Below are 14,753 nucleotides of genomic sequence, written 5' to 3'. Positions count from 1 at the left end.
TTACGTTAACCAGTCATTTAATGAATTGTTGGGAGATCTTTGCAATACAATGAAAGGAAAGCTGACATTTATTTCTGAAATACAAGAGGAAGTCAATTTACCATAGACCATTCATAAATGGAATTGGCACCACGTAATCAAATTCTACACAATGTTTTTTTTCCCCCCAGACTCATAAGACTTTAGAAGGACATGAAGATAATAGCATTCCCTATGGCAAGGCTGAGCAAACCAGAAATTTGTTCTGCCAGAAGATACAAGACTTCCAATTTTCAAATATATCCCCTTGAGGGGATCCTAAGATTATTGTTTTGTTGCATAGTGAGGTAGGACAATCATCCAACAGATGACTGGTTACTATTTCCTAATTCTATTAAGTTATAGTTAGATATGTTACATTTGAAACCTATTCTTCTTTCAAGAGTTATGTGCAGCACACCTGGTTTTCCACCTAGGCCTATTTTGTTCTCACAACCACCATCTAAGCCCAGGTTACATTAAAAAAAAAAAACAACACCTCAAAATAAGAACGAAGATCTGGAGCTAAGTTTTCACAGTCATTGTCCAAGGCCCTCAAGTTGTTACAAGACTTTTATTCTTCCCAAGTATGAAGTGACAAAACATGAAGGGCAGATTTAGAGAATAAGCAGTGCTTTATTTGTAGGTCAACGCAATGAAGGCTTTTCTAACATTGGCAATAAACGCAGAGAAATTGTTGGTTTCTCTCACTTTCCGCTGCAGTTCTTCTGTGCAGTCCAAGGGAGGAGAACAAGAGACCACTAGGAAAAAGCAGTGAATTATGTTCTTTTAAAAAATTGAAAATGAGACATCCTAACATGCAGTGGTGAAATCTTCCCTAGTTTGCTGCCCGCGCATGCATGGTGCTCACACATACGCACCAAATCATGCTGTGGACACATGCACAATACACACCAAGTGTGCACTTTGCGTGGAAAAAGGAGGCTTGGGAAGGTAAGTAGATTTTAAATCGCGTGGCACAGCTGATCGTTGGAAATACCAGTTCAGAGGAACCGGGAGCTTTTTTTAACTTATCAGTTCGCCTGAACTGGTAGTTTATATCACTACAGGTTCGCCCGAACTGATGCGAACCAGTAGCATTTCACCATTGCTAACATGATATATTTCATTTGGACACACAAAAGTCAGAAAGGGACATGCATTCACTTCTCATAATTTTCTCTCTCAACATAAGGCCAGGAAACACATCTGTGGGCAGTTGGATGCTGGCTTCATATTATCAGCTATCTCTTATACTGTAAGTGATTGTGAAAGTTTTAAATCTTCTTGATGGCTTTTATTAAAATATATATATATTACTCTATTTTGGATTTGTTTTACTATAAACTGTTTGGGAATTTTTAATAAATGAGTCAATACATTCTAAGAAGACTAAGCTATCTTTTACATTACTTCTCCCAGCTGCTAGATAAGTGGCCATTAATAGCAATAGCACTTAGACTTATATACCGCTCACAGCCCTCTCTAAGCAGTTTTACAAAGTCAGCCTATTGCCCCCAACAATCTGGATCCTCATTTTACCCACCTCAGAAGGATGGAGGACTGAGTCAACCTTGAGCCTGGTAAGATTCGATCTGCCAAATTTCAGGCAGCTGGCAGTCAGCAGAAGCAGCAGCCTGCAGTACTGCATTCTAACCACTGCACCTCGGCTCTTTGCAAAGCAGAAGAGAATGGATAGCTACAAGAACGACCTTGCAAATCATTCAGAGAAGTTCTCGGATGGTGACTGTCCTTCAGAAGAGGACTTCTTTTCTATTCACGCCTCTGGAGGGGCCCTTGAAGTAGCCACCCTAGAAGATCCTAAGGATGCCATCACCTTGATGCTTTGCTGGCAGCATTGCCCCATTCAGCACACCCTTTCCCATCATCTTCTCTTAACGACCCCATAATCCCTTGCAGGGTGGAGTCCTGGCAACTGAATGGAGCGAAGTGTCTACTGGCCGGATGCTCTTCCTGTCGCCAATGCGGAGTTTTATTCAGCAGATACATTCTCCGTGCAGCACACCCTTTTCCATGATTCACATAATCCCAGTGCCCTCTGCACTATTGTACGGGATGGCCCCTGTTTTACGACCGTTCATTCAATTGACTGTTTGAAATAACAACTACCACTGCACAAGGTTAGGGCCATTGCAGTGCCCCCCAGTCATGTGATTGCAATCTGGGCTCTTTGTGGACTGTTCACACATACGATGGATTGCCAAGCCCTCCACGATCACGTGATTGCCATTTGCAACCTTCCCTGCTGGCTTCTTCAGAAAGTCAACAGGGAAGCTTGCAGGGAAACTTCATTTCTCTACGCAGCATGCTGCCTCCCTTTCCCTGCCCCATGCTAGAGAGAAGGCTTTCTTTCTAGCCTGGGGAAGGCAGGGCAGGGATGTGCTGTGCAGAGGGCGGAACAAAGCCGGAACAGCTTTGCTCCTCTGCACAGTGCCCCGCTACTCCCTCCCCACCCTCAGCCAGAGAGAAAGACTTTCTTTCTCTTTCTTTCTAATGCATGGCGAGGAGGGGAGCCAGCGTGCTGGACCAGAGAAAGAAAGCGCAGATCATTTGAGATCCAAGCCCTTTTTTTCTCTGGCTTAACGCACCATTTCTGTGCAACAGAGAGGGTCTGCCTGACCTCTTTTGACAGGCATCTCTTTTGTTCCATTTGTTTAATGACCTAGAACAGTGATAGCGAACGTTTTCGGCACCAAGTACCCATACTAGAACATGTGCACATATGCGTACACATCGGAGCACCGGAAACCTGAAGACCAGCATGCATGCATCGGCCACCTGGTCTTTGGGTTTCCACGCTCTGGCACATGTGAAGACCAGCTGACATGCCAGAAACCACAAGAGCAGCTGGCGACGGTGTGCATGCCCAGAGAGGGCTCTGCATGCCACCTCTGGCACGTGTGCCATAGGTTCGCCATCACAGACCTAGAACAACCACACCTGGGAGGGCAGGAACAGTAGTCACTGAGCAAGGTGATCGCATGGGTGCCTCACTTAACGACTACAATGACTTATGACTGTAATGGGCAGGATCCATTACGGTCGTTACTCCGGGACTACCTGTAAATCCCAACTGCTGCTTCAGTTGGTAAAAAAATGAGGAGCAAACCTTCAAAGCCACACAGGTCTTCTTCAAGCAGGAACGAGATAAGAAATCAGGACAGATCTCACAAAAAGCTGCCAAAACAAAAGTCTGAAATTTTTTTAAGCCACTGTGGCACAGTGGTTAGAGTGCAGTATTTGCAGGCTACTTCTGCTGCCTGCCTGCAATTTGGCAGTTCAAATCTCACCAGGCTCAAGGTTGACTCAGCCTTTCATCCTTCCGAGGGGGGTAAAATGAGGACCGAGATTGTTGGGGGCAATAGGCTGACTCTGTAAAGCGCCTAGAGGGCTGTAAAGCACTGTAAAGCGGTATATAAGTCTAGGTGCTATTGCTAAGCCCAGCCTTCATTAGAGAGAAGGCAGGGAAGTTTTGAAACACGGGACATAATATAACCTGACCTACAGACTAGTAAATTGTTACTAGTCCTTAGGGGGAAAAAAAAACATGGAAAAAACAGAAGTTACCAAGAGAAATATATAAAAATGGATGGAAAATCTGAACTACAACTGTAAAATAATCATTTCAATACTGAAGCCTTTTTTTAAGTCGAATGAAAAAGTGATGAGAACAAACAGGTGTGAGCTTATTTTGATATAAAGGAAATAGGAAAATAAGACATGGTTGTGTACATACCTTCGTAAGCTCCCTCTTCATTTATGGAAAGAGTAAGTATGTACGGCTTTTGGAAATCTTTATGATCAATGCAGCGGAATACAAATTGCAAATGCTTATCTAGATGCAGAAATAAGGATGCATTAAATCTCAGGTATGCCAGATAAAAATGTATATATTTCAGTTGTACTGCCATTTTATAAAATCTTAGATTCTTTTATTCTCACATTTTAAGAAATTACTAGCAATGAATGTCTAAACAGTGCAGCGAATGGTGTGGAAAATGGCAAACTGTTTCCCCGGGAAGCTTTGACCAATCACGACTCCTGGTTTATTTGCAGAGACTTATTTCTACTTGGAGAAAAGCTCCCGTGGATCCAAATAATCATTTACAAAGGATCAGTAGGAACACACATAATGCATGATTGGGCTATTGTGCGCTGAAGGTTTTTTTTTTTAAAAAAACAAACCCTAACCCTGAATAATCTTGGGACCAAAATAGTATCACTTTAACTGCAGTTTTCAGAAATTCCCTTTAAAGAAGAACAGATGTGTTTGACATGTTTGCTCTTTTCTCTGTGTGTGCATACAGAAATAAATGGATGCTAACTGATTGCCTTTAATGAAGGACAGGCAACCCAAAGCCCACATATGGCCACTATCCCTTTGGAAACCATTTTAAGGCCATTTTCTAAGATTTTAAGGATGGAAATGTGAACTGCTTGTCTTTCCCGGGGTTTCCGACTCCCGTGTCTATTCTTTAGAGCAAGGGGAGAAAAAGCCATTTGAAGGGATATAACAGAAGGGAAGCCTTGATAGCACAGTGGTCTAAGCACCCTGTTATTAACACAGCTGCCTGCAATTACTGCTGGTTCGAATCTCTCCAAGGCTCAAGGTTGACTCAGCCTTCCATCCTTTCTAAGGTAGGTAAATTGAGGACCCAGTTTGTGGGGGCAATAAACTGACTTTGTATAAATATACAAAAGGATGAAGGCTATTGCTTAACGCATTGTAAGCTGCCCTGAGTCTCCGGAGAAGGGCGGCATAAAAATCAATTTTTTTTTTTTTAAAAAAGTTGGGTATTTAGGAAGCTGTAACAGACATAGACACTTGCATGTGCTTTCCAGTCCTTTTAGAGGATAGGCAGAAGATAGATGAGCATCCCATTCCAATAAGTCTCTTGATAATATAGTTGAAGGTTTTATCAGCAATAAAAGCCCTGGCCAAAAGCTTGAGGGCAAAGCTAGGATGTATAACTGTCACACAAAATAGCTAATATAAGTGTGACTGGACTCCCAAGCTCAGTTCTAATACTGAAAACCATTTTTTTTCAACGAGGGTATGTTCAGAGGGACTCTTGATTCCTGAGAAATAATTTATTCCCTATGAAATCATCTGGTGTGGGGTTAATTTTTTAGACTCCATGGTTCTGATAATAGTAAATAGCAGGGTGGATTTGATTTAAACCAAGTCGATTTAATTCACGATTTAAATCATGATTTAAATCACTTGTAAAAAGGCTTGATTTAAATCAACTCGATTGAAATCAGAATTTTTAAAGAGCAACTGTCATCTCTGACCCGCTGTTGACTCACCAACAGTCTCAATATTGCAGAATATACAGCCTCCTGCTACAGAACTAAGCTCCAGTTCATGCTGAATAAACTAAATTATTAACGTATCTTAAATAGAAAACTATCTTTAGATAGATTTTTTACTTCAAAAGCATTTTATTAAAATAAATTTGATTTAAAAAATTGATAAAAAAACCCGATTTTTTAAAAAAAATCATTGATTTTTATCCACCCTGGTAAATAGCACTTTTAAGAACTTAAGACATTACGAAGGTTCTTACTGGAGTTCAGGCAGATCAGAGCTCAGTAAGGACATGGTGCTGAATATTTGTTCACAGGCTTGCAAAACCTTTTGTTACACAAAAACCCTTGTGAGGAAAAATAACTCAGACCACTTAGCACACAGAAAGGTTCTACTCACTCGTGAAAAGCATTATCCTTAGGGGTATTGTAGGAAGAGAACCGTGTTAAGTCTGTGAGGCAAAAACGTAAGGAATCTGGTAGCAGCTTCTTCAGCTACCAGCTTTTTCAGCAGCCGTGGTGGCGCAGTGCTTAGAATGCAATATTGCAGGCTAATTCTGCTGACTGCCAACTGCCAGCAATTCAAATCTCATTGGCTCAAGGTTGACTCAGCCTTCCATCCTTCCGAGGTGGGTAAAATGAGGACCCAGATTGTTGGGGGCAATACGTTGACTCTGTAAACAGCTCAGTGAGAGCTGTAAAGCATTGTGAAGCGGTATATAAGTTTAAGTGCTCTTGCTATTGGTACCCAATTTTATGGAAAGGGAAATTTTCAAGATATGCAAAAGGTATTGTTTTGGAGATGAAGCATTCCCTTTAATTAAGCTCATGTCTTAGAGATCCTTCCGTTTTCCATAAACCAAAGGACAGAACTGGCCTTTCTGATAGTCACACGGCTTCATAGTGTTTTCAATACGGTGTTGCTTGGAGCCCTATGGCTCCCTATGCAAATGGTGCCATCTGCATAGCCTGAATTATTACGGTAATTAATTGGAAATCACATGCTAACTGGGATTGAAGCAATGAGTGGGGCAAAACCTGAAGTGGACAACAATCCCTACTCTGCTTGTCCCCCATTTTTAATAGACCTCTTCCTCATTCATTCATTTCCTGAAATGGTCAAGTAATAGGATGAAGACAAGGGTTACTGGAGGGCTGAACTGGCCTTTAACAGAGAGCTTTTAAAATGAGGCTGAGCAGGCAGTGGTGCACTGCACAGACAAGAGATCGTTGAATGCAAGAATATTCCCCCCTGCACAAACCTTTGGCAACATTGCAAATCTGCATGGAAAAATTATTGCTTTTTAAGCTTATATAGCAGTGATGCATGTACATGTGTGTGTGTGGGCGCCGGAAACCTGAAGACCAGCTGGCCGGCACGTGCATGCCTATTCTTAGGCCATTTTTCGGGCCATTTTCAGCTGGTTTTGGCCCAAAACTGGCCTGAAAACGACCTGGTTTTGGGCCATTTTTAGGCCGTTTTCTGGCGCTCCGACATCTGCGAAGACCAGCTGGCTGGCATGCATGTGCGTGCTGGAAACCAGAAGAGCAGCTGGCGACAGCCCGTGTGTCCACAGAGAGGGCTCTGCGTGCCACCTCTGACACACGTGCCACAGGTTCGCCACCACGGTTAGCATAGCAGTAATAATGATCAGCTTTGTAGGAGAAAAGTAAATGAATGGATTTTGCTATAAAATGTAACGTCAGCCATTCTGAAGTAGAAATGCAAGCGTCAATCTTACCGCATGTTTTTCGTATTTCTAACCCAAGCCTCTCTTTGAATAATTTTTCAGCCTTAAGAAGTCTTTCCTCCGTTTCTTCTGCTTTTTTATGCTTTGCTAGAATTTAAAAGAGAAACAAAGCTTCAAAATCTCTGCTAAGCTTAGGCCCAGATTCATTTTTTTTTTAGTAAACTGATAAGTTTATGAAATCAAGCACCTGTTTTTTCAGCATTAGTACCTGACTTTTTTAAAAAATAACCATTGATTTTAAAATATCACCCAATTTATCATTTGCCGTTCCTTTAGTGGGCTATCTTGGTTAGATTGCATTCGTGTGAACTCCCTGTAATTCTGGGATCATGTAATGCTCTTTAGTTTCTGAGTTTTGGGGGAAAGAAACATCACAATAGACACTCAGTTCACTGCTGGAAGAACAAATCCAATCGAACATGGATAATAACCTTTATTAGGATTTATGTTAGTCCTAGAGATCAACCCTGACTGCTCTTTAGAAGGCCAGATCCTGAAGATGAAACTCAGATACTTTGGCCATCTAATGAGAAGGAAGGAGTCACTGGAGAAGAGCCTAATGCTGGGAACGATTGAGGGCAAAAGAAGGGGATGACAGAGAATGAGGTGGCTGGATGGAGTCACTGAAGCAGTAGGCGTGAGCTTAAATGGACTCCAGAGGATGGTAGAGGACAGGAAGGCCTTGAGGAACGTTGTCCATGGGGTCGCGATGGGTCGGACACGACTTTGCAACTAATAACAAGGATTTATTTGGTAGCGGTAAGAGCAACAAAGCAGACTTGCTTCTCTCTTCTTTATTGCATCTACAAATAGAAACTGGTAGCCCTGTTTCTGGTAACCAGATCCCTCCCCTGGGAGGGGATGGAGAAGCCCTTGCAGGGTTACTAAGAGGCTAGTTTGTGGGACGAAGTTGCTCAGATCTACTGTACTGCTGGACAGGTTCTACGAAAGGGACAGATATCTGGGATGAGTTTGGGATGAATTTCAGACCCAGTTAGCTCTGAGGAACTGGACAAGGTCTTCGGAGCTACGAGTTCTACTACCTGCGATTCAGACCTGTTTCCTTCCTGGTTGGTCAAGGCCAGCTAGGAGATGGCTTATAGTTGGGTCCAAGTGGGGGTTGAATGCTTCTTTATAGGGTAGGGTTTTTTTGGAAGGTGACAGTGGTCTGTTCCCTCTGTTTAAGACACTGTCCTGGGACCCAACATTACTGGGCAATTTTCATCCAGTTTCCAACCTTTTCTTTTTAAGGGACAATTGTGGAATAGGTGGTAGGTGCATAACTTCTGTAGACTCTGGAAGAGGCAAATTATCTAGACCTTTCCAATCAGGAGTCAGACCAGGTTACAGTACTGAGAAAGGAGTGATTGTGCTCATGGATAACCTTGATGCATCTGTCCTGGTCCTTCTAGTTCTGGGGTATCAAACTTGATTTTGTGTGAGGGCCGCATCAGGGTTGTGTTTGACCTTGGGGGACCAGGGTGGGCGTGGCCAGCTTGACGTCACTCGTCGGGGAGCCTGTGGTGGCACGAGCACTCTGCCACTGAAAATGGGCTCCCGAGCTCCATTTTTGGCTGCGACGGCTTCCTGCAATCGTCTGCCAGTGAAAACGGAGCTCAGGAGGGCCACCTGCTTTATTGTCAAAGGCCCAGTGGGCCGGTCCTTTGCTGTTTCCAGGGTGGCCTCGCGGACCAGATCTAAGCACCCCGCAGGCCTGATTCATCCCCAGGGCCTTGAGTTTGACACCCCTATTCTAGATCTTTTGCTGGCTTTCAGTACCATTGGCCATCATATCCTTCTGGACCAGCTTCAGGGGCTGGGATGAAGGCCCTGTTTCCTTTCTCCAGTGTTAGTTTCAGCCAGCATTGGTAGGGGAAAAGATCTAGCTTTTATGTGGGATGCCACAGAACTCATCTTTCTTCTCACTCCTACATCTGGGTGAGGTCATCTGTTGGCACAGAGTGAAATACCATTAATATGCTGATACCCAGCTGTAAGAGTCCGAATGAGAGAGAGAGACCAGGTTACAGCACAACCCTGGCAAGACTAAGGGGCTTGAAGTTTATGAGCTGCTGGATATGGTGGTTCTTCATCAAGTATCATTGAACATGTATGTTTACTTCCAACTGTACAGACTTAGCTTGGAAAGCCCATTAAGATTAAAGCATCTTCATCTAAGAGACATGGTGGTGCAGTGGTTAGAATGCAGTACTGCAGGCTAACTCATTGTGCACTGCTAAGAGTTCGATCCTGACCAGCTCAAGATTGACTCAGCCTTCCATCCTTTCGAGGTCAGTAAAATGAATTGCTGGGGGCAAAAGGCTGACTCTGTAAACTGCTTATAGAGAGGGCTGAAAACCACTATGAAGCGGTATACCGGTCTATGTGCTATTGCTATCTAAAATCAAATATTTCACTTTTCATTTAAAACTGCAGGTAATTTTGCAAAGCAAGCTTTGTAAGTGAGACGTGAATATAAAATACATACAAGGAAGAGAAATGAGGTAATTTTTGCCTGATTATTTTCTCCATGCTTTTACCCCTATTTGACTGTGCTCTTTGGAGCCATTTCATAGGGCTAAGTAAAGCATTAAAGAAACACCAAATTAGCATACAGAGCAAGGATAAAAAAACCGCATAACTGAATTAACTTGTATTATTTATTTCACTATGGGGAGAAAATTTTTTCATGTGGGAAACCTAACATCATCATCTTCTTTTAAAGACCCTGTAATCCCTTGTGGGGTGGAGTCTTGGGCAACTGAATGGAGCTGAGTATTTACTGGCCGGATGCCCTTCCTGTCGCCAATGTGAAGACTGTTTCAGCAGATATATTCTCATCCTGCACAGAGAGAGAAATATCTGCCTCTACCTAGGATCAAACTCACAGCCTCCTGATTGTGAGGCGAGAGCTCCACCTCTAGGCCACCACACCACTCGTGGGAAATCTAAAATGGCGGTTACAAATTGACTTTGTTGAAATGGAATGGCCAGCTCCAGCATCTCCCGAATCATTATAAAAATATCCAGTATGATGTAATGATTAATGTGTTCATTCAAGACCTGGGTATCCCACGTTCAATAACACCCTGTTATGAAAGCTCAGCAGATACTAAGCCAGCCATTCTCTCTCATTCCAACGCAACCAGATGCTATTCAGGGAAAAACTGAAAGACAAAGTGTTACATAGGCAGTCTTGACTTTCAGGAGGAAAGGCAGGATACAAATCTAAACTATTCATGTTCCATTTCCCCAGTGCAACTTACATTTACTGTTTTGGATTAATTCTTCCTTCAGCTCTTGAATGCTGTTCATCAAGTCTGTCTTCTCCTTTTCCTCGTCCGTAATGTTAGAAAGAGCTGCTGAGATTTTAGCTTGCTTTTCTTCGATTGATTTATTCAACACACAGACTTCTGTAAGAAACAGAGAAAACTGGCTGCATATTTTTTTAAATGCAAAAGCTATTTACTTAGGTAATAATTTGAGTAATATAGATTACTCAATAATTTGGGTAATATAGATTACTCAATAAAACATTTAAAAAGTTAAACATAATCTGAATGATGCTGTGACATACACTGCATAAATATGACAAAATAAATATTTAAGGCTATCTTACTTGAGAATGTTTTCTGTTTATGTATTGCATGTGTTAGATATTAACTGCTATCCTTGCCACTAAATATTAAAAAATAAAATATAACATTAAATGCAACACCCACATAAAATATGAAGAAAACAAAACTGTTTTAGTAAACTACATAGCACCTGGATGACACCATAGCCTTCCATTCTTCTGAGGTCGGTAAAAATGAGGACCAGATTGTTGGGGGCAATATGCTGACTCTGTAAACCACTTAGAGAGGGCTGTAAAGCACCCTGAAGCGATATATAAGTCTAAGTGCTATTGCTATATTTACAGTACAACACATTCTTATTAGTATTTGGATGAGAAAGCACCAGGCAGAGGCAGGACTGCAAACTAGGCTGGGATGAAAAAGAAAATCCAGAAGAAAGCTATGGAAAGCAATTTCATACTGTTATTGAGAAAACTACATATGTAAGCCCCAGAAGCCAAACCCAGGTCATGGAAGATTTTACATTTAGTCCCAATCCAACAGAAATACAAATTCCCATAAAACTGGCACCTTCATCATCTTAATATTATACAATGTACATTATCCAAACAGTTTGGTTCATGAACATTTGAGAGGAAAGGAACAGAAGAAGCATTACTGACAATGCAATGGTTATCCTGAAGTTCATAACTATACTTCTTTACAATTAAATATGTGTTATTATTGTATAACACAACTGGAAGTTAGATCAAGGTTTGGCTTATCCGAACAGCATTCAGCAGTTTACTTTTATAGAAAAGGTGGTCCAGACATTATTTTTCAGGATAGACATCAATACTGAATAAAATAATATATATTTTTCAGGGGTTCTACTTCGTCTATTAGCTTCTGTAAAATGATTGTAAGCAAATGATTCATACTGTACCATTGGTGTACTCATGAAATTTGTTGATAATTTCATCCCCTTCTTTCAGTCTTTTAGACCATTTATCTATAATGTAAAAAACAAAATCAAAACTCAGCCAGAAACTATTGTTTTTATTTTATGTGATGTATTTTTATTTGTTTTACAGGTAGCCCTCGAGTTATGACCACAACTGAGCCCAAAATTTCCATTGCTAAGGAAGACAGTTGTTAAATGAATGTTGCCATTTTATGACCTTTCCTGCTGCAGTTGTTAAATGAATTGCTACAGTTGTTAAGTTACTAATATAGCTAAGTGAATGTAGCCTCTTCATTGACTTTGCTTGTCAGAAGATTGCAAAAAGTGATCACATGACCCTGGGACCCTGCAACCATCATAAATATATGGTGCCAGTTGCCAAGTGTCCTAATTCCGAATCCAAATCAGGTAACCTTAGGGATGCTGCAATGGTCATAGGTATGAAAAACAGTCATAAGTCACTTTTTTCAGTGCTGGTGACTAAATGGATGGTTATAAGTCAAGGACTACCTGTATTATAAGCTGCCTAGTGTCTTGCAAAAGAGAGATGTACATCTATATAAGGTAAATAATGATTGATACTAGGTTAAATCGTATACAAAGCAGTGAAAAGATATAAATTCACCCTCCTGAGAAAGGTGGGATATAAATCTAATCAGTAAAATCACCAACAAACTTCACATTCAGATGAAACTCTCCCCAATATATTGAGAGATGGAAAAAAAGGAAAATATCATATATAGTTTAGGTCAGGTATATCTAAGCCATGGCTCTCATGTGGTCCTGGACATCTAATAATGTGGTCCCACAAGATTTTATTTAAAATATTAAAAAAATAAAGGACACTTGTTATTTATATACATTAACTACATTGTGTATTTTATATGTGGCCCAAGAAAATTGTGCTTCACTCAATGTGGCCCAGGCAAGCCAAAAGGTTGGACAGGCCTGGTTTAGATACTTTAAATATCATTCTTCTTTTCCATGGTCAGCCTACCCCAATTGATTACAAAGCTAGAAAGGGGAATGAAGAATATACTGAATGAAGAAAATAATAAAGCAGATATAATTTTACCTGAAAGGCTGTTTATGGATTCATACCATGAGTCTCTTAGCCCCAAAACCTGATCAATAGGCCCATGGCAACAAATAGTTTTGAACTTTGTCCAAAATTCTTTGATGTCTTTTTCAAGCATTGCCAGCTCATCATTATCATCTTTCATCTCAGCCATCATTCTAAAAAGAAATAGCAAATAGCAAAAATGAAATAACTTCCTTAATTCCAGCTTAAGGACAGTTTTGCAATAGAATACCGCTGTTACTAGTCCACCAGGCTATTACATTTAAAAATCCCAGGCATTCAAATCGTTTAAGGTGGAGACCCGAGTATTATTCTGCATAATGTTTATACACTAAACACCCTCCAACTTAAAACCTCCTGAAAATTTTGATCCTGAACCACAGAGACAGAAAACCAAGATTTATGCACACATCAAACATGAATTTTATGAAACGGGACAACCACCTAATTCTCTTTCAATAGGTAAACTTCCCTTTGCAAAAAGACCTTGATAAAGCTTAGTAGCAAGAATTTCCCAAAATATTTTTTTTAGCGTTTCTACTTTTGTCTCCCTAGAATTATCAAGCGAATTACCAATGTTGGTCTTCATTAAAAAAAAAAAATGTTTCTGGACAAAGACGGGCAGACAGAGACGGATAGACAGACAAACACACATAAAAACAACCGCATCGCCATGGTTTACCTTTCAGACTTTTCTCGACATTCAAAATCGCAACCCCTTTCCCGCCCGGCCCTCAAAGATCGTCTTCCCGTATGATTGGCTGAGCGAGAGCGCCAACGGGACTCGCCATTGGCTCCCGTGGCAGAGGAAGGTCAAACGCTCGGATTCTCTTTTTTTTTTTTTCCTATTGAGCCGGAGAGATGAGGGAGCGGGGCATGATGGGAGTTGTAGTTTAAAAGCTTTTGCCTGTGAGGCAGTTCGGAAACTTGGCGCTCGCTGGAATGATGAAAAGGAGCAGGGAACGACAGTGAAAGTGACCGCTTTTTGACAGAAATCCTCTGCCCGCGGCTGTGCATCAAGGGTTGCTTCCTCCCACCGACCCACCCCGCCGCACCCCGTTTCTTTTCCTCTCTAGGGCTTGTTTGGCAGACATAGGAGGAAATTCCAAAGGTCTTTTTTTCCCCCCCAAGAGGCAACTGGACTTTCTGGTTTTTCTTTGAAGACGTTTCGCTTCTCATCCAAGAAGCTTCTCCAGTTCTGAAGTCCAGTTGCCTCTTGAAAAAGCACCTTCAGGACAACCATGACCTGAATGGCTGAGAATCTCCATAGGCACATAGGAGGAAAATATACTGGGCTGCAGTACCTATACTGGGCTGCAGAAAGAAACTAGAAATATCTAGAGAAAAGACGAAGAGGAGGTTTCCTTTAACCATGCTATGGTTAACTATGGTTGACTATGTAATTTAAGCCAAAATATGCAACATATCGGAGCTGTCTGTTCGTTGCTGGGGAGATGTTGGGAGGAAAGGCATTTGTCCAAGCTGCCACCAGAAATCAAACCCAGTTTGATGACATCTAATTAAACTACACCAATTCTTCACAATCTGGTATCTGTCAAACGCTTTGGACTTCAACTTCCATCCATGCCAATAGAGTCAAGGACTATGGGGGTTGTAGTCGAAGACATCCGGAGGTAACCAAAAATCAGAAAGGGCTGGTAGTCTTTCCCTCTCTTTGTTTTGTTTTGTTTTGTTTTGTTTTGTTTTGTTTTGTTTTGTTTTGTTTTGTTTTGTTTTGATTTGTTTTGTTTTGTTTTGTTTTGTTTTATTATTTTATTTTATTTTTTATTTAATTATTTTATTTTTTATTTATTTTTTATTTATATTTTTTATTTGTTATGGCCTTGATTGTATCATTGGATGAAAGGGCTGCTACTAAACTCATTAAGATGACATCATTAATAACTTTCTCCTCTGTCCTTGCTGTTCTCAGCCTGATGCAAACACTTTTATTCTTAAAGAATGACTTCAGCTAAAATAAAGTAAATTTTGTGTTTATTGGCTGCCTGATGGACATTAATTTAGCAGATTTTTTTTCCACAGTCATACAT

At 41.0% G+C, this 14,753-nt stretch overlaps 1 protein-coding gene across 1 annotated transcript; it reads right to left on the bottom strand.

Annotated features, from left to right (window-relative positions):
* Positions 1–611: 611 nt before the first annotated feature.
* On the bottom strand, positions 612–13,329 carry SPC25 (SPC25 component of NDC80 kinetochore complex). Its single transcript, XM_070956921.1, has 7 exons — positions 13,276–13,329; positions 12,697–12,857; positions 11,604–11,669; positions 10,367–10,513; positions 7,092–7,187; positions 3,776–3,874; positions 612–779 (listed from the first exon to the last, which is right to left on the bottom strand). Exons 2-7 carry the CDS (start codon positions 12,854–12,856, stop codon positions 655–657), a joined length of 693 nt encoding a protein of 230 aa, XP_070813022.1. The 5' UTR covers position 12,857; positions 13,276–13,329; the 3' UTR covers positions 612–654.
* Positions 13,330–14,753: the final 1,424 nt, after the last annotated feature.

The sequence above is a fragment of the Pituophis catenifer genome, unplaced genomic scaffold (genome assembly GCF_029215685.1).
Source record: "Pituophis catenifer annectens isolate HBS135680 unplaced genomic scaffold, rPitCat1.0.hap2 SCAF_1, whole genome shotgun sequence".
Taxonomy (NCBI): domain Eukaryota; kingdom Metazoa; phylum Chordata; class Lepidosauria; order Squamata; family Colubridae; genus Pituophis; species Pituophis catenifer.
The sequence above is the reverse complement of the archived record's forward strand: the minus strand, read 5'-3'. Positions and strand labels throughout refer to the sequence as shown.